This window comes from Vigna unguiculata, chromosome 4 (genome assembly GCF_037176805.1).
Source record: "Vigna unguiculata cultivar grain cowpea cultivar isolate G323 ecotype 2 chromosome 4, ASM3717680v1, whole genome shotgun sequence".
NCBI lineage: Eukaryota > Viridiplantae > Streptophyta > Magnoliopsida > Fabales > Fabaceae > Vigna > Vigna unguiculata.
The window spans coordinates 17,017,030-17,034,926 of record NC_140795.1 but is presented as its reverse complement, the minus strand read 5'-3'; the positions used below and the strand labels follow the sequence as shown (position 1 = coordinate 17,034,926).

Genomic DNA, 17,897 nt, shown 5'->3' with positions numbered 1-17,897 from the left:
TTTTCACATTAATATTTCTCTATTATGCAGCCAATAACGATTAAATTGTGTCCCTTCACCCACAAACATAGATACATATATATCTACATCTATATATCTCCCTCTCTCTCTCTCTCTCTCTCTCTCTCTCTCTCTATATATATATATATATATATATAATACAAATAATAATAATAATAATAATATCAATTTTCAAACGTTGAGATACTTTATTTTAGTGGCTTTTTGTGAGATAAGGAACTAATAGCTTTGTACATGAAATTAAAATAAACTGTTATATAGTCATCTTATCTTGCTTGTTTTTTCTTTTGAAATAAATATTACTTGACTAATACAAATTATATAATCACTAGACAATAATTAATTTAATTGTTTATGAAAACGACAAACTCATATTATTATTATTATTATAAGATATTATTATTATTACTATTTTTATTATAAGAGCGCCATGTTAAAAAGTAATTTAAATATCATTAAATAAGAGAGCCTTATTTTCTTTAATGCTTAGATTCTATATATTACTTGTGCTTTTCTAGCAACTTATTTTTAATTACCGTATATACAACATTAGTAAATCAATAAAAAGGTTTCAATCTTAATGAGATATATATCCATCAACCATCATAAAAGTAAAGAAAAGAATACTGATTTAAAAAGATTAATGCCTTTTTCTTAATTAGAAACCAAACAAGTCCGATTACATATTAAATAACCATTAAAAAAACAAATAGTTATTATCATTATCATATTTATTGTTTGAATATGAAGTCTCCATTGATTAATAATATTCCTTACATAATGCACAAGACTACAAATACTTAGTTTCATATCTCCAACTGAGTATCATAAGAAAAAGTCTTGAGTAAAATTTAATGACTAGAAAAAGCTATAGATCACAAAACAATAACGTGTAAGTAGCCTTTACAATAATCTTCCCTTTTCTGCTTGCACTTCAACGAATCAAACCTATCGCATTTATGTTTATGATCACAATGCCAACAATTTCAGAAGAAGAACAATGAACATTATTCAGCTTTAATTAAAGACCACCATAAATCAACCTCCAAAGCCAGTAAGATCTGTACAAAATCACATAAGAAAAGTTTGTTATAAATGCTCTCGTAATTCTTCATCCATAACCCAAAACTACTACTTCTACATTCAGTGTTAACTCACCAACCCACACCCAAAAGGTTCCTTTCAATATGACAACCTTCTCAAGTTTCATTCTTAGTTTTGTTCTAGTAATTGGGATCATTGTGTTTGGTGCTGAAGCAAGGCCAAGGGCATTCTTTGTATTTGGAGATTCACTTGTTGATAATGGAAATAACAATTTCTTGGCTACCACTGCACGTGCTGATGCTCCTCCTTATGGCATTGATTACGCTCCAACTCACAGACCAACTGGTCGTTTCTCCAATGGCTTCAACATTCCTGATCTTATCAGTTCAGTTTACACATCTCTCTCTCCCACATTGTTTTTCTTCAATGTTCATCTTTTCAAGTTTCACTTTTATCTTGCACATTTGAGGATTTGAACCCTTTTTTGTAATGTAACTTTTCATATGATAAAGTGTGTGTCTAACTATGTGGTTTGGCTTGTGTTCAGGTCAGGAACTTGGTGCCGAGTCTACATTGCCATACTTGAGTCCAGAATTAAGAGGAAACAAGCTTCTAGTTGGTGCCAATTTCGCTTCAGCCGGAATTGGGATCCTTAATGACACTGGAATTCAGTTTGTAAGTTCACTTCTTCCTACTTTCATATCATGTTTTGTTGAAAACCTCAACCTAACTGAATATACACAAACATTCTGCAGGTGAATGTGATCAGAATGTACAGACAGCTGGAGCTTTTTCAGGAATACCAAAACCGTGTGAGTTCTCTAATTGGATCTTCACAAACTAAGAGCTTGGTGAATCAAGCACTAGTCCTCATCACTGTAGGAGGCAATGATTTTGTGAACAACTACTACTTGGTGCCAAATTCAGCAAGGTCTCGCCAATACCCACTTCCTCAATATGTGAAGTATCTCATCTCTGAGTACCAAAAGCTTTTGCAGGTAAAACCCTATTGATTAAACAAAAGGGTTAACGCATAATGTGTTGTCATAACTATTTCTCTCATTTTTTCATATACAAATTCTGCAGAAGCTGTATGATCTTGGAGCTAGGAGAGTTCTTGTGACAGGCACAGGACCTTTGGGTTGTGTTCCTTCAGAATTGGCCCAACGTGGAAGAAATGGAGAATGTGCTGCTGAACTACAAAGAGCTGCAGAATTGTTTAACCCACAACTGGAACAAATGTTGCTACAACTCAACAGGAAAATTGGAAAGGACGTTTTCGTTGCTGCAAACACAGGAAAAATGCATAACAACTTTGTTTCTAACCCCCGACAGTTTGGTACGTACTACTAATTATTTTTCATGTTATCTAATTCCATATCCTCTATGTCCAGGTTTTACACTGTGGTTGCAGTTATGTTACAGGTTGTGTTTCATGTTACTTGAAAGACAATGTGGTTGCCATCATAACTTTTAAAGCCATGTTGAAACTAGTGCAGTAATAAAGCAACAATTAAGGTCTAAGGTTTGTGTTGCTGTTGTTGGTGCTTTGTGCAGGGTTTGTTACTGCAAAGGTAGCTTGTTGTGGACAAGGACCCTACAATGGTCTTGGTTTGTGCACACCACTCTCCAACCTGTGCTCTAACAGAGGGCAGTATGTATTTTGGGATGCATTCCATCCATCCGAGAAGGCCAACAGACTTATTGTGGAGGAAATTATGTCAGGTTCTAAAGGCTACATGAACCCTATGAACCTTAGCACCATCTTGGCTTTGGATGCTATCACCACATGAAGACAAAAACAAGTATCTGCATTATTCTAGTTTCATGACGCTCTTCGTTTGTTACTGTAATCGTGATTTAGTTTCGTGTTCCTCAGTATCTAATTGTTAAATTATTAGAAAATTAGAGGGAGGATTAACTTCCCTTCTGCATAAACTTGCAGTAGAGAATTTGTCTGGTGGGAAGTGCTCAATTGAAAACGAATGTTGTTTTTACGCTTTGATTTTCTATATACTCTTTTTATATAATTGCTAAAAAATGAATGGAAAAACTCACTTCTACCCTTTAATTGTTTTTTCTATGAAAAGAGGTAAAACATAAAATTATAGACAAAGTTATGTCCATATCTTTGCTGATATTAAAACAGTATACAAGATTGGTGAATAGTTAACGTGCAATATACATGGATTTATTCCAAAAGCAAAAGCAAAGAAAAATCTCAATCTCACTGCAAGAAAACGGTCAAATAGCGTCCCATCTAAACCCAAGAGAGCGTTGGAGAGCAAAGGATGTCACGCCTCCCACACCTTTTTGTATATGGTTTTCAATCCTTTGTTTTGCTGGGAGCTCCCTTCCATAATCTATAAAAGAAGACCTCTTTATCTTATAAAAGGGTCGAATATTTTGAGTAAAACACCACCAGTTTGAATAGATATCTCTCTACACCCTAAACACATTCTAAAAACTAAAATGGTTCTTCATCACTGAAAGTCGAGCTAAGTAAGTCTATGTCGAAAGTATAGCCAAATCACAAGGGACAAAGGTCCAACTTAGTCAGTCCATATCGAAGGGTTGAACTGAGTCAACTCAGGCAGAAGGTCTGTTGACACAAGCAAGTTTGAAGCAAAGATTTGATAAAACCAAGTGCATGAAGATCACATGTGTTTGTGATGAAGATCCACTTGAAGATTATGTTTCTAGTATATTAAATACGGAAATAATGTGTTAAATGTAATGATTATGTGTTATATCATGTTCGTAGGCTATATGACATATGTTAGATGTCTTGTTAGCCTTAATGTGTCTCTTTTAATTTGTTAAAATGAGTTTTAATAGGTTAAAAGACTTGTAGTATATAGTTTCTTATGTGAATGTATTCAATCAGTTGAATTATTTTTCAATCGAATGATTTCACTTAAGTTAAGTGAAATCAATTGACTGTATAGAAAATTCAACCAACTGATTTTATTTAAACCAGACTATATATGTTGTGTTTTCGAGAGTAGAGCTAAATTTCTGAGTTTTTGTGCACGAAATCTTTTCATTCATCTTTGGAAAACTCTTTCTCTCTCTCTCTCTCTCTCCCTCTCTTTGCAATACATAGTTGCAACGTATGTATGGTTGGCTAGGGAGAGCCACCATCAGATTTGGTTGTTCTCGTGGCTCTGGTTGTTTGCCTTATGTGATTTCAAGTCTGTAAGTGAGATTCTTGCAAGGTGTTAGTCTAGATTTTTGTGAGTAAAAAATCTTGTGAGTTTTTTTGTTCAAAAGTGTAATCTTGGTGTGTATTTTGAATACAGTGGAAACTAGGCTCAGGTTGTCCTAGTAAACTGAATGTAGCTTTGTGATTGAGTGAACCAGTATAAAAACAACTGTGCAATTCTCTTTCCTTTATCTCACTCACTTTGAATCACTCTAAAAACTCAAAAAAACCAAGTAATCCACTCTTTGTTGTACTTTAATGTGTTCTTGTGTAATATGAGATTGTATACTTGTTAGAAATATTGTTTGGAACAATTCTTGTATGTAAAAGTTTGTTGCTTGAGTTAAATCTGCAAATTCTGCATTCTGCATAAATTTCCAGGATTTTAGCCGACTGATTTGAAATTTTAATTGACTGTTCATAACTCAAGAACAAATTAGTCTGCTGTTTTATTTTTTGACCGATTAAAATTGTATTGTTCTGCAACTTTTACATTCTAATTGTCTAGTCTATTTGGTTCAATTAAAAGGTTTGTTATGCTTTCGAAAAAGTTTTAAACAACCAATTCAACCTCCCTTCTTGGCTTAAATCACCATTTCAAACTTACAAGGTCAAGTTGAGTCTAACAGACAAAAGATTGACAATTCGTTTTTTTGTCATAAACGGGAAGTCTGAGGGTGTGTTCCTTTGGGGGTGTGGATATGGGAGAGAGTGCGAAGATGAATTTGTGTTGATTTGGGTGAATGAATTTGTGTGTTTTTTTGAGTGGATTTAGAAGGTAAAGTGAGTGGATTTGGAGATAAGTTTTATGAAAGTTAGTGAAAAATTTGATTGATGTGATAAATAAAATAAATTATAAAAACAGATATAATTAGAGTTACCAAAATACCCTTGATGAAAAAAGAGAATGATTTTGTAATTTGATGTTATAAAAATAATTATAATTAATTAATACAAAGTAAAAATATATTAAAATTATATGAAATTTTAAATAAATAATAAATAAATTTTTATGAATGTAAACAAAATTTATAGAATTAAATTTTTAAAAAAAGTTTAAAAAAATTAAAAAAAAATTAAAAAAAACAATACATATACACCGGTGTCGTAACCGGTGTTAAGCTCTTCTAGGCACCGGTTACGTAACCGGTGCCCACACAAGTATATTTACTCACCATCTTATTTCACACACTTTCACATTCCCTCTCCTTAACCTTTTACTGGTAGCAATCACCAATTCTTGAGTCTCATACAAGAGTTGATTTTTTGCATAAATACCACCATCCCATTAACAATTTCTATCAAATCAGATTCAAACAGTGGAGTAAATCGAAAACCTAATATGCGGACAAGGTTTGAAAGATGGAAGATGAGGTGAAATAAGATTGCGAACAAGTTTCTATTATTAGATAGCAAAGATGAAATATATGTGAAGGGGTAGAAAAGTAAATGTTTGTATATTATCTCAAATCTCTGCAAAATTGAGGGGATGAGTTTTTAGAAAAAACCCGCAAATCAGTCTTCGCTTTTCTGTTTGAATCGTTAAATGAGAACACAAAATATTTTTAAATCCATCTTCTCTAATACACGTGAACAGTAGGAACCTTTCAAACGAACAGACGCTGAGTGAAAGTCGAAAGAAGTTAGCATGGACTCATAATTGAGCCTAATCAATGGAAACTCGATATTGAGATGCCTTGGCCTGAGTTGAGGATCGATGTTTTGGACTTGTGCACTTTTTTCATCTCGACTAAAGAGAATTTCAATAACATGTAGAATTTGAATTTTCTCTTTTTTAGTAAATTTCAAACTCTTTTATATTAGTTATTTAAAATTTAAATTTCTAAAATTTAATTTCCATTTAGCTTCCTCGTCCACACAAGTCAATTTATTTTAAAAAATTTCAAATTCTTCAAATAAATGAATTATACCATTAAAAATACAAAGTCATAATAAAGGTTTGTGGAAACAAAATTACAAGATTTTACCTCTAGAATCCTTCTTAAAATCTTTCAGATTTGAACTCAAACTCAGAGAACCCTTTACCCAATGGGATAACCTTCCTGATCCCAAGAATATTCAATGAAATTGCTTCCTGTAACTCCAAAAATTACTTATACACTTCTAACAAAATATCAAATTCCAAAAATATCCTTTAACTATTTGATCATATATAGTAACATATATTGCACCCTAAATTACTTCTGGATGTCGATTTCCAGTAAAGATACTTTGGAATGTCAACATCCGATAAAAATGAGACTCTCGAATATAAAAAAAAATTATACCAAAATTCTACATTAAAAAACTATATATATACATCGAAAGTGAATTTACACACACACACACACACATATATATATATATATATATATATATATATATATATATTTCGTTTTTAACTTTTAAATATGATTTTATTTTATTTATGTTTTAGTATTATTCATTTTTTAACACATTATATTAAAACAAATTTAAATGATAAAATTAAAAATGAATATAATAAAAGAAAAAAAATTAAGAAAAAATAATTAAAATAAAGAAAATTAAATTTTTAAAAAGCTTAAAAAAAGTTCATACAAAATAGATAAAATAATTAATGAAAAAGAAAAAAAATTATATATATATATATATATATATATATTCATTTGTTTTTTAATTTAAAGTTTAATAACTTTTAGTTTTATTTAATTTTTAATATTTTAATTTAATTTTTAATATTTTATTTTATTTTATTTTTAGAATATATATCAAAGATAAATAATAAATAAAGTATTATAATATATTTAATTTTAATTTTAATTAATTTTTTAAAACTTAATTATATATAATTTATATATATATATATATTATTTTTATTCTATTTCATTTTTTTTAATTTTACTTAAAGTTTAAATGTTTTAATTTTAATTATTTTTGTTTTTATTTGTTTTTTATGTTTTAATATATATTCTAAAAATAAAATAAAATATAAAAAAACTAAGTTAAAATATTAAAAAGTAAATAAAACTAAAAAATTTTAAATTTTAAATTAAAAAATCCAAATATATATATATATATATATATATATTTTATTTAAAATTTAATTATTTTATAACTTTATTTATTTTTTAAGTATGTATGTAATTAATATATTTATATAATTCATATATATATATATATATATATATATTAATAGAAGGTCACAGGAAATTTTGAGATTTGAAATTTTTTTGAGATGCAAGAAGAAATCTCCTGAAATGAAATGTAATAGTTAATAGAAGTTTTTCATTTTTTGAGTAAAAAGGTGAGTGTTACCCTGTCCTGATGTGTGATTTGATTTGTAATAAAATAATATTTTTTAAAATTAAAAGGTCCAATTTTTACAACTGATGAAGACAAATGAAAAGTGAATATTCACAGTGAGGTGTAGGCCGGCATCATATCAGCCCAACCAAAGTACACATGTTGCCGACATCATCCTGACCTAGGCAAGGGCCGGCCTCATCCCGGCCCGGTAATGAATGTTGAAGGAAATCTTCTCTACATCCCAATTAAGCACAACAGTCCAAATAAACACAATAGTCCAACAAAGCACCATTAGCAAGACAAGAAGGCTGGGTATATTTAAGCCCATTTGATCGTGTATATCTTGGCCCAATAATGCGATGGATGGAAAAAAGGGAAATGATTTGCAGAGGTACAGAGGAGCAACGAGCAATCTCATTAAATAATGAAAGAGTTGATCCTTGGCAATGTACAGACAAGCAATCTCAGTCAATAAGGAAAGAGTTGATGCGTGCAAATCTTAGACAAAAAAGAAAGAGTTGATCCTCAAATATGAACAGACCACAAATAATCATAACAGGTATACTATATGAGTAATATAAATTACGGTCTAGTGACTACAAAGAGGTATGCTTTTCTCACCTTGAGTGGAATTTTTGTGTGGAACTAGACTAACCTCATATGGAATCACTATTTGACTTGAGCGTCGGAGTGCCTGCAAGTACCTTACCCTCGAAATTCACATAGTGAGCAAATTCAGAAAGATTTCATAGAGGAGTGGAGGAAAGATCAACATAAAGGATTCTTGAGATTGTCTGGTTCCATACCAAAACAATGCCGATCAGGTACACACAAAAAACACTTGTTGTCAACCAAGAATGTCCTAGATTAGACAACTTCTGAACATAATTCGAAATGAGTCATGGGTTTATCGTCCTTGTTTAGAACAATTGTTCCATTTAATGGTGTTTGCATCCTTTCAATATCCTTGTAGTCTTCTTGAAACATCCTTACCTTGATCATATTGCCCTTTACGCATGGAACCGAAAGAAGATGCAGCAACACTTTAGAACTTTGCAAGTAGCATTTAGCGCTTTGTAAAAAAGTTATTTTAAGTTCACACAAAGCACTTTTCAGAGGCATACACCCCTACTAAAGTAACCCCATCACGAGCAACTCTCTCTCTATATCTTTCTCTATATATTTTTTTATATTAAACTTTTTGTAATATCATCTTACAATTATTGTAATTTTTTTTAAATATAATTAATAATTAAAATAATATGGTAAAAGGTATAATATATTTACTGAAAAAGATAAAATGTAAATTTTTATTTTAAAAATAATTATGAATATAATTATGAATATAATTAAACTTATACCAATCCCAAGTAAGTATTACCATCATTTTTCCTCTTCCACCTTATTCATGTAATATATATATATATATATATATATATATATATATATATATATATTATTCCCCTCACTTTATATACTAAATATATAGTATTACTCATCTATTCCATAGTATCTACATATTTCACATATCAAGGAAAGAATAAATAATATAAATATTTAAATGATTAATTTCAATTCTGGTTTAGTCTTTTTTTAAAGGGGTGGAATATGTTTTGGTCCCTTAACTTTAAGTGAAATTTGGAATTAGTCTCTTTTCGAAATTTTGGATCAATTTAATCATTTTTCTTTCGAAATATGTGGATTTAGTCCTTTTAACCAAATTTTGTTAAGTTTATTTGACGTTTCAAACGCGTTTGATAATAGTATTTGACTTAACATTAAAGCGAAAATGTTTCAAACAGTATAATCAACTCAAATACAATCATGAAATGCGTTTGAAACATCAAATAAATTTAACAAAATTTGGTTAAAAAGGACTAAATCCACGCATTTATAAAAATGAAATACTAAATTGGTTTAAAGTTTCGAAGATGGACTAACTCCAAATTTCACTGAATTGAAAGTTAAGGGACCAAAAACATATTTAACCCTTTTTTAAAGTATCAATCAAAATTATTTAAAACTAGCTAGTTCTAAAAAAATTCAAATCAATAAAAAAGTTAATTTGCTTTTACGAGACCGAATATACTCTGTAGAGACTTCAAAAAACATTGTGATACTCCAATTTCAGGTATTCATCTTTCTTTCCTTAGGTTGTTGTCCTCCTAACACAAAATATGGATATTCTTACAGAAAATAGTCAAACGTTCAAGTCAACCATATGCTCTAGTCAACAATTAATGTTGTGATTAATAAACTAATGTAAATATTTACCTTATCTGATGTCTTATTTATATTATTATATTTTGTAAGCTTTTACCTAAATGGGCTTCAACCAAGAGGTCCAATTACATGTGGGGCCCTATTACATGTGGGGTTGATGATCTGGTAGGCCCAATTAAAGTAAACTTAATACACAAGTTACCTTAGTCAGATAAGAAGGAATTGGATACATGTCAACTCAATCGGCCGACATGTATACGATTAGTATCAATTTTGGTCATGATTGAGGATGACATAGTCATAAATAGTACACTTGTCCCTCAGTCATTAGAATGGAACATGCTGAAGAGTTTGTGAGAATTTACGATGTTAGGTTTTAGCTATCAATATTCGGTGGTCGACCTTCAGTTTCTAGTTGTTAGCCTTTTTTGTTTTTGCAAATAAAAATTGTATCCTTAGTTGTATTCTTATAGGTATAGTATCCCCAGCCTCGAGAAGCGAAGTGACGAAAAGGGTATAATAATGATATGACAGTTCTCAAAGGGCACACTAATATAGGAGGTCTTGCACAGTCACGACTCTTTGTAGTTTTGGAAGTGAATAGATGTTATCATTGAATGAAAGGAAACAAGAAGGTAAAGGGTCATGGTGATCTGCTTATAAATAAGAGGTTCATTTGCCTCATTGTGCTCCAAGTAATTGAGGAAATTACTCTATTGTTAAATATTATTGTGATAAAAGTGTTGTGAATGTTGCTTACTACAAGGTATAAATATACTTAAACTTATACCAATCCCAAGTAAGTGTTACCATCATTTTTCCTCTTCTACCTTATTCATGTAATATATATATATATATATATATATATATATATATATATATATATATATATATATTTTGAAGAGGGTGGTGTGCTTGGACATAGTGTATATGACATAAACAATGTTTGTCATGGTCGGGAAGGTTATAGTAAGGAGTTTTTCTACATTTACATATGCTTGTTTTTGCAACTCCATGTCTAGTTGCCTTTTGATGAGTTTACTATGGAGGTTTTATGTATACCGAATGTGGTGCCTACACAACTTCATCCAAATGGTTGAGGTTGTTTACAAGCATTTAGGTTGTTGTGTCGGACTTTATTTATTTCGCTCACCAGTGTGTTTCTTGTATTTTTGTGTAACTCGCCCAAAATATCTACTTTCATGGCTATCTTTGGTGAGTAGGTCGAGTGCATGTGTTCTTGACGCGTACTCACAATCTTCCAAGAAGTTCCAATACAGTTTCTTTACGGTGATGGTGAAAGAGGCAGGCTAATCATACTTTTATAGTGAGGAGGGGAAGCTGAGGTTTCCATTCTACTGGATGAATAATTCGATGAGGTATAAGGAATGGTTGAAGGATAGTTTATCGGAGAAGGATATGAGGAACATCAAAAATTTTGAGAAGTTTCCTCGTAAATTACCTACAAGAGAGATTGTTACAGTTTACTTGTCATCGAAGCCGATTATTGACCTTTGTGGCGAGTTTAGGAATATTTAAGACTTGTGCAGTTTTATGTTGATCTGAGAATTATAGGATACATGGCCCAACATGTTGTGAAAGCTGGTGTTGATCCAAACATGTTCCAGAAGATAAGGAAGCAATTGGTTGAAGAGGAAATGAAAGTCTAAGAGACCATTGTGCTAAATCTAACTGGACTAGTAGTGGTTACTTATCGATCGAAGAGTAGGAAAAGAAAGATGGCTACTTTAGTGCATCGAGGGGTAGACAAAGATAGAAAGAGGCTAAGGGTCGGGTTCCTCATGTCGGCGTTTGGCGAGTTTTAGGATTTTCTAGGTCATGGTATAAGGTCTTCTTGCAACCCTTCCTCCAACACATGAGACCTAAGGGCAATTAACGGCGTGTATAGAGAGAAACAGGTAGGCCTAGGTTCTCTTTGTCGAGGATTACCTTTCGACACTAGGTCTCTATCTGCTCCCTTTTTTTAAGTCGCCATATTTACAACATGAATCTTATTCTTGTATTCTCTCATCTCTTCGACCCGCATGAACTTAGAAGCACGCTATCTAAGCTCATTCAAACTACCATGGGGTTCATGCATAAGTCATCGACAAAAAGCACAGCTCTTATGGTCGTGATCATATAGTGTAGCACCACTTTAGGATTCAGATTCCTGATCTTCAAGGCTATATTGTTGAACATGTCTACGAATTTCGAAGGGATTCTCCCTTCTCATAACTTGTATTGAGAAGTGTCAACGAGGTTAGGTGATGATGTCAACTTGTTGTGAAAAATTCGATAAGGGTGTCAAAACAATCAATGAAGTACAATGGCAGGTGGGTGAACCATTCCAAGGCAGATCTTTTCAGAGTGGTAGGGAAGGCCTTGCACATGACGACAATATTAATTGAGTAAAGATTGAATTGGATGATATACATGGAAACATGCTCATCTGGGTCATTACTACGTCATATCGTCCCAATGCGAGAGATTCCCATTGCTTGGGGAGTGGGGTTTCAGTGATGTTGCCGATAAAGGGGTGTCCACACTTCCTGTCACTAGGGGGAGTTGGTTACTCCGCCGATCTTAAGAACAATATTATAACCGCTTTCTCCTTCTATGTCGTGAACATTTCTTTTAGGGGACCATACCTTATGTACCAAGTCTGTATTGTCGGTACCCTCTTTCTCCATCCTCTAATCCTTAGCTAGTACCTTCCTCTTCAGCCTTGCATTTTCTTCCCTCAAGGCATCCATTTCCTCCGCGCTTCTCTTCTTAAAGTCAGCAAACTCTTGATTGCTGCCAAGTCAGCCGAATAGGGTCCTACTCCAACCATCTTGCCACTATTAGACATCAAACACTTCTTTCTCCACAAAATATTAGCCGACACCATGGCATGCGCCATTTCTTCTTACAAGACCAAATACACTATGCAAAGACTCCAAAAAGCACTGTGATACTCCAACTTCAGGTACTTGTCTTTCTATCCTTAGGTTTTCGTCCTCCTAGCACCAAATAGGGGTATTGCAAAAAACACTCCAATGCTCAAGTCAACCAAATGCTGTAGTCAACAATTAATGTTGTGATTAATAAAAAATATAAATATTGACCTTATCTAACGTGTTATTTATAATATTATTTTTTGTAGGTCCTTACCTGAATGGGCTTGGACCTTATCTAACCAATGTGGGCTTGATGATGTGGTAGGCCTAGTTAATGTGGACTTAATACACCATTACCTTAGTCAGAGAAGAAGGAATTGGATACATGTTAGCCTAGTCGATCGACATACAGTTGTGGATCTTGACCAATAATTATAAGAGAACAAAAATAATACACTCAAAATTTATAGTTTTGATATTAATTGTATTTAATATGGACATCATTTTAAATAAACTCTTCTAATTTTATTTTATTTTTTGTTCATTGGATATTCTTATATTTGTGGACGCTTTTCTATCTTATTGCAAAATTTTAATATCAAACTTCCTTTTATCATGGATGGATTCCCTTTTGTCACTTTTAAAAAACAAATTGATTCTTTTATTCTTTATCAATATATCTTTTTTTTTTTAATTTAAAAGTAAATATAATTTATCATAATCTAACTAAAAATTCAGTAACTTAATTACTAAAAATAAAACTCTACAATAATCAAGTAACAATTAAAAACTATAGAAAAACATACAATACATTAATAATCATAAAAAATGAATATATAAAGGCTTATGAGATAAGAAAATTTCATTTTTTTTCAAGAAATTTAAGGAACATAAGAGAAATAAAAACAAAAATAGTGAGTTTATGTCTAGCTTCATTTTATTTTCAAAAACAAAAAAATAAAAATAGATGAGAGTCGAAAATGAATACAAGATATGAAAAACTAAGAAAAATACAAAAAAAAAAAAATTAAAAACTATCTTAGTAAATATTTTTATTCCCATTTATGTCATATCATTTATTAAAATTAAATGTTGTGTTTTATAGAAATAATAAAATGATACCTAATTTCTATCTATTCCCAACATATTAAATTATTGGTGGTGGGGAGATTGAGGTCTAAACACCCGTAATTAACGTGTAGAAAATAAAACTAACGAAGGTAACAAAAGATACTTAAATAAAATATTTAATCGATTATTCAAGAAATTGAGAAAAGAAAAACGTATTTAATCCATTTAGTACTTTGGGTACCCTTGACAGAAAGGGAAAGAAAAAAGGCAATGGAACACGATGTAGCTTTTGGAATCAATGTAGCATTTATATCCTCCACAGTAACTTTTGGTAAACGCAAGTTATTTTCTTCCTTAAGTTTTGATCCTCACTTATATGGAGGAATACAGTACTCACAATTACAATTAATAAACTATAAAACAAGTATAAAGCGAGATATCATAAAGTATAGCATCGAAGGATGATCATGTTTGCTTGTCTTCATGTGGTGATAGCATCCAAAGCCAGGATGGTGCTAAGGTTCATAGGGTTCATGTAGGCTTCAGAACCTGACATGATTTCCTCCACAATAAGTCTGTTGGCTTTCTCGGATGGATGGAATGCATCCCAAAATGCATACTGCTCTCTGTTAGGGCACAGATTGGAGAGTGGTGTACACAAACCAAGACCATTGTAGGGTCCTTGTCCACAACAAGCTACTTTTGCCGTAATAAACCCTGCAGAAAGCAACAACAATAACAACACCACAAACCTTAGACCTTATAATTATTGCCTTATTACTGTACTAACATGGTTTTAAAAGTTATGATGGCAACCACATTGTCTTTCAAGTAACATGAAACACAATGCAAATTCCTGTTACACAACTGCAACCACAGTGTAAAACCTTGACAAAGAGGACATGAAAAATAATTAGTACCAAACTGTTGGGGGTTAGAAACGAAGTTGTTATGCATTTTTCCTGTGTTTGCAGCAATGAAAACATCCTTTCCAAGTTTCCTGTTGAGTTGTAGCAACATTTGTTCAAGTTGTGGGTTAAACAATTCTGCTGCTTGTTGTAGTTCAGCAGCACATTCTCCATTTCTGCCACGTTGGGCCAGTTCTGAAGGGACACAACCCAAAGGCCCTGTGCCTGTCACAAGAACTCTCCTAGCTCCAAGATCATATAGCTTCTGCAGAATTTGCATATGACAGAATGAGAGAGATTGTTATTACAACACATTAAGCGTTAACCCTTTTGTTTAATCAATAGGGTTTTACCTGCAAAAGCTTTTGGTACTCAGAGATGAGATACTTCACATATTGAGGAAGTGGGTATTGGCGAGACCTTGCTGAATTTGGCACCAAGTAGTAGTTGTTCACAAAATCATTGCCACCTACTGTAATCAGAACTAGTGATTGATTCACTAAACGCTTTGCCTGTGAAGCTCCAATCAAAGCACTCACTCGGTTCTGGTACTCCTGAAAATATTCTAGCTGTCTATACATTCTGATCACGTTTACCTGTATAAAGGTTGCATGCAACATTATTTTTTGAGTCCAAAGTAAGAACTAAGTTTTACAACTTTCTTCATCACATAGAGTTTATCATCAGAGAAAGTTATAGCTAGTGAATGATTAATGAACTTACAAACTGAATTCCAGTGTCATTAAGTATGCCAATTCCCGCTGAAGCGAAATTGGCACCAACTAGGAGCTTATCACCTGTCAACTCTGGACTCAAATATGGCAATGTAGACTCAGAACCAAGTCGCTGACCTGAAAACGACATAATCATTAGTTTGACATACACTTAATGTTTAGTTGCTTCTTATTAAAATACATGAAAAAATGGTTCACAACATCAAAATGTTGATCATGAAAATAAAAATTTAAAGATGAATGCTAAAGGCAAAGAAAATGTGGAAGAGATAAACTGAACTGATAAAGTCAGGAATGTTGAAGCCATTGGAAAAACGACCGGTTGGTCTGTGAGTAGGACCATAATCAATGCCATAAGGAGGAGCATCAGCACGTGCAGTGGTAGCCAAGAAATTGTTATTTCCATTATCAACAAGTGAGTCTCCAAATACAAAGAATGCTCTTGGCCTAGCTTCAGCCCTAGACACAATGACTCCAACCACTAACAACACTAAACTAAGAACGGTGAAGGGTGCAAAATTTGGCAAGAATGCCATATTGAAATGAACCTTTGATGGGGTTGTTGTATGAAAACTAGCTAGGTTTTTGTGATGTGGATGGAGGAATTCCAAGGATTGATTAGTTTATATAATGGACTTTGTCACAGGATTTCATACACGTCTTACTAGTTTGGGAGGTTACTTTATTGCTCTATTATTGAAGGTTTTATGTTCTTCTAAAACTGGTGCGTTGGTCAAAAACATAAGTAAATGTGATAGGTTAGATTCATTATGATGCAACTAGATATTGTCTTCGCTAGTTATGTTACTTCCACAACACTCAAGACCAATATTTCAAATATATAGCTTCTTGTTCTTTGTTTTCCTTTAATTCAATAGTCCATGAAAGAAAATTGATACGCTTCATCGAAGCCAATAAAAAATACGGATCATTTATTATTAATCTTTAAATGCTGTATCGAAAAATAAAGGGCACCGAACGATGACTAAGGATTTCGAAAATAGGCATTATTTATTTGAATAATGAGGATTACCTGCAGTTCAAAGAAAAAAAAAACTAAATTCTTTCAAATTATACTATCGTAAATTATTCGTATTAGATGAATTCGACAAGTTATTCCCAACTAAATTTGGCGAATTCGACATAAAATTCCGAACAGAATTGGTGGATGTTACTTCAAGAATAAAGCTGAATACTTTAAGTATCTTTTATTGACGTAAACTTAAAAGATCGTAAAGGTTTTATTAACCTATGTGTTTCTCGAAGGTTTTAGTCTCGACCGATTTATTTACCGTTGTTCACACCTAAATCGACTTGATTTGAGTTCTTTTTCTACCATGTCAAGCAAACATTCATTTCCTAATTTAATTCGGTGTTTTCACATTTAAGTGTGGATGAAAAAGATTAAGTAGAGATAGTTAATTTCGTCAACCAATTTTTGGAAATTTTTCAAGTGATACCTAAGATAATATAAGATATTTCAATTATTTTCATAAATGTGGTCTACTTGTTAATTATATTCAAATATTATAATTATTCTATAAATTTTGATACTCTTTTATAAATCAAAGTTTTGAAATTAAAAAGTTTATGAAAGGATTTCCATGACAGTGACAATCACTAAATGTTAACCCTTATTCTTTTTTCCGCATTAGTTTTACATTTGGTATCAGCAAGGTTAAATACCTTTGCCTTGTTTTAAATCTGTCGCGGAGAATCGGCTTTGCAACCCTTCAATGTTTTGCCGAAATCGCTCTAATAAGGAATCCGAAATTTATTTTGTGTACTCATGTATTATGTAATGTTGCCACTTGCTTATAGCGATTGTCATCTTTCTTTGGCTATGCCGATTATTTTTAGGTTAAAAATGAATTAAAAAATTGCACCTTTTATTCCTTTAAAATAATAAGGACTCTATAAGTTTGTTTTATATCCATATTTTAATGTGAAATATCTTATGATGTGAAGGTTAGGTAATTGCTTCGATTTGAATTACTATATGAGTTCATTAAGGATTGACATATGATTCTCTTAAATCTTTTCAATAAAAGAACTTTTTCATATAAAATTGAAGAAATTTATTTTTCTATAAGTTTTTGTACGTAATATATGTTATAGGTTGTATGTTTAATTTATACATCATAATAAAGGTGAATATAATAAATTAGAGACTAATCATAACATCTTTAATAGACTGATATTTATAATAATAGAATAAACATTAATTATAATTAATTATATGTGATGATGTGATGAATTTTTACTCATAGAAATTTTCTTACATCATCAATATGATTTATTAGGATGAAATGTTGATTATATTTCTCAAATTGCCTACAATAACTAAACAAAAAAGAACATAGTCTAGTAGTTTTATCATTTGATTATATGAGTCTTATTGAGTAAGACTTCAGTCCACAAGCAAGTTTTATGTCATTAAATTAATTCCTTAAGACTAGGTTTGCAGTAAAACATAATATATAATAGTTTTATCATTTGGTAATGTGAGTCAATTTTTGAT

The 17,897-nt window shown here is 31.7% G+C and overlaps 2 protein-coding genes across 2 annotated transcripts; one reads left to right on the top strand and one right to left on the bottom strand.

Moving 5' to 3' along the window:
• The first annotated feature begins 1,139 nt into the window (after positions 1-1,139).
• LOC114182504 (GDSL esterase/lipase At5g33370-like) lies at positions 1,140-3,062 on the top strand. Its single transcript, XM_028069386.2, has 5 exons — positions 1,140-1,449; positions 1,613-1,740; positions 1,821-2,063; positions 2,152-2,404; positions 2,623-3,062. The coding sequence occupies exons 1-5, from the start codon at positions 1,209-1,211 to the stop codon at positions 2,856-2,858; spliced, it is 1,101 nt and encodes a 366-aa protein (XP_027925187.1). The 5' UTR covers positions 1,140-1,208; the 3' UTR covers positions 2,859-3,062.
• Positions 3,063-14,017: 10,955 nt separating this feature from the next.
• LOC114182517 (GDSL esterase/lipase At5g33370-like) lies at positions 14,018-15,977 on the bottom strand. The gene is made up of 5 exons (XM_028069399.2): positions 15,657-15,977; positions 15,366-15,493; positions 14,996-15,238; positions 14,655-14,907; positions 14,018-14,451 (listed from the first exon to the last, which is right to left on the bottom strand). The coding sequence occupies exons 1-5, from the start codon at positions 15,910-15,912 to the stop codon at positions 14,216-14,218; spliced, it is 1,116 nt and encodes a 371-aa protein (XP_027925200.1). The 5' UTR covers positions 15,913-15,977; the 3' UTR covers positions 14,018-14,215.
• Between the last annotated feature and the right edge of the window lie 1,920 nt (positions 15,978-17,897).

Coding starts and splice junctions, on each gene's coding strand:
- LOC114182517 (XM_028069399.2), bottom strand. CDS start 15,912: ATGGCATTCTTGCCAAATTTTGCACCCTTCACCGTTCTTAGTTTAGTG. Junction 14,908..14,995: donor AGTACCAAAAGCTTTTGCAG/GTAAAACCCTAT, acceptor CAAATTCTGCAG/AAGCTATATGATCTTGGAGC. Junction 14,452..14,654: donor TTCTAACCCCCAACAGTTTG/GTACTAATTATT, acceptor TGCTTTCTGCAG/GGTTTATTACGGCAAAAGTA.
- LOC114182504 (XM_028069386.2), top strand. CDS start 1,209: ATGACAACCTTCTCAAGTTTCATTCTTAGTTTTGTTCTAGTAATTGGG. Junction 1,450..1,612: donor CAACATTCCTGATCTTATCA/GTTCAGTTTACA, acceptor GCTTGTGTTCAG/GTCAGGAACTTGGTGCCGAG. Junction 2,064..2,151: donor AGTACCAAAAGCTTTTGCAG/GTAAAACCCTAT, acceptor CAAATTCTGCAG/AAGCTGTATGATCTTGGAGC.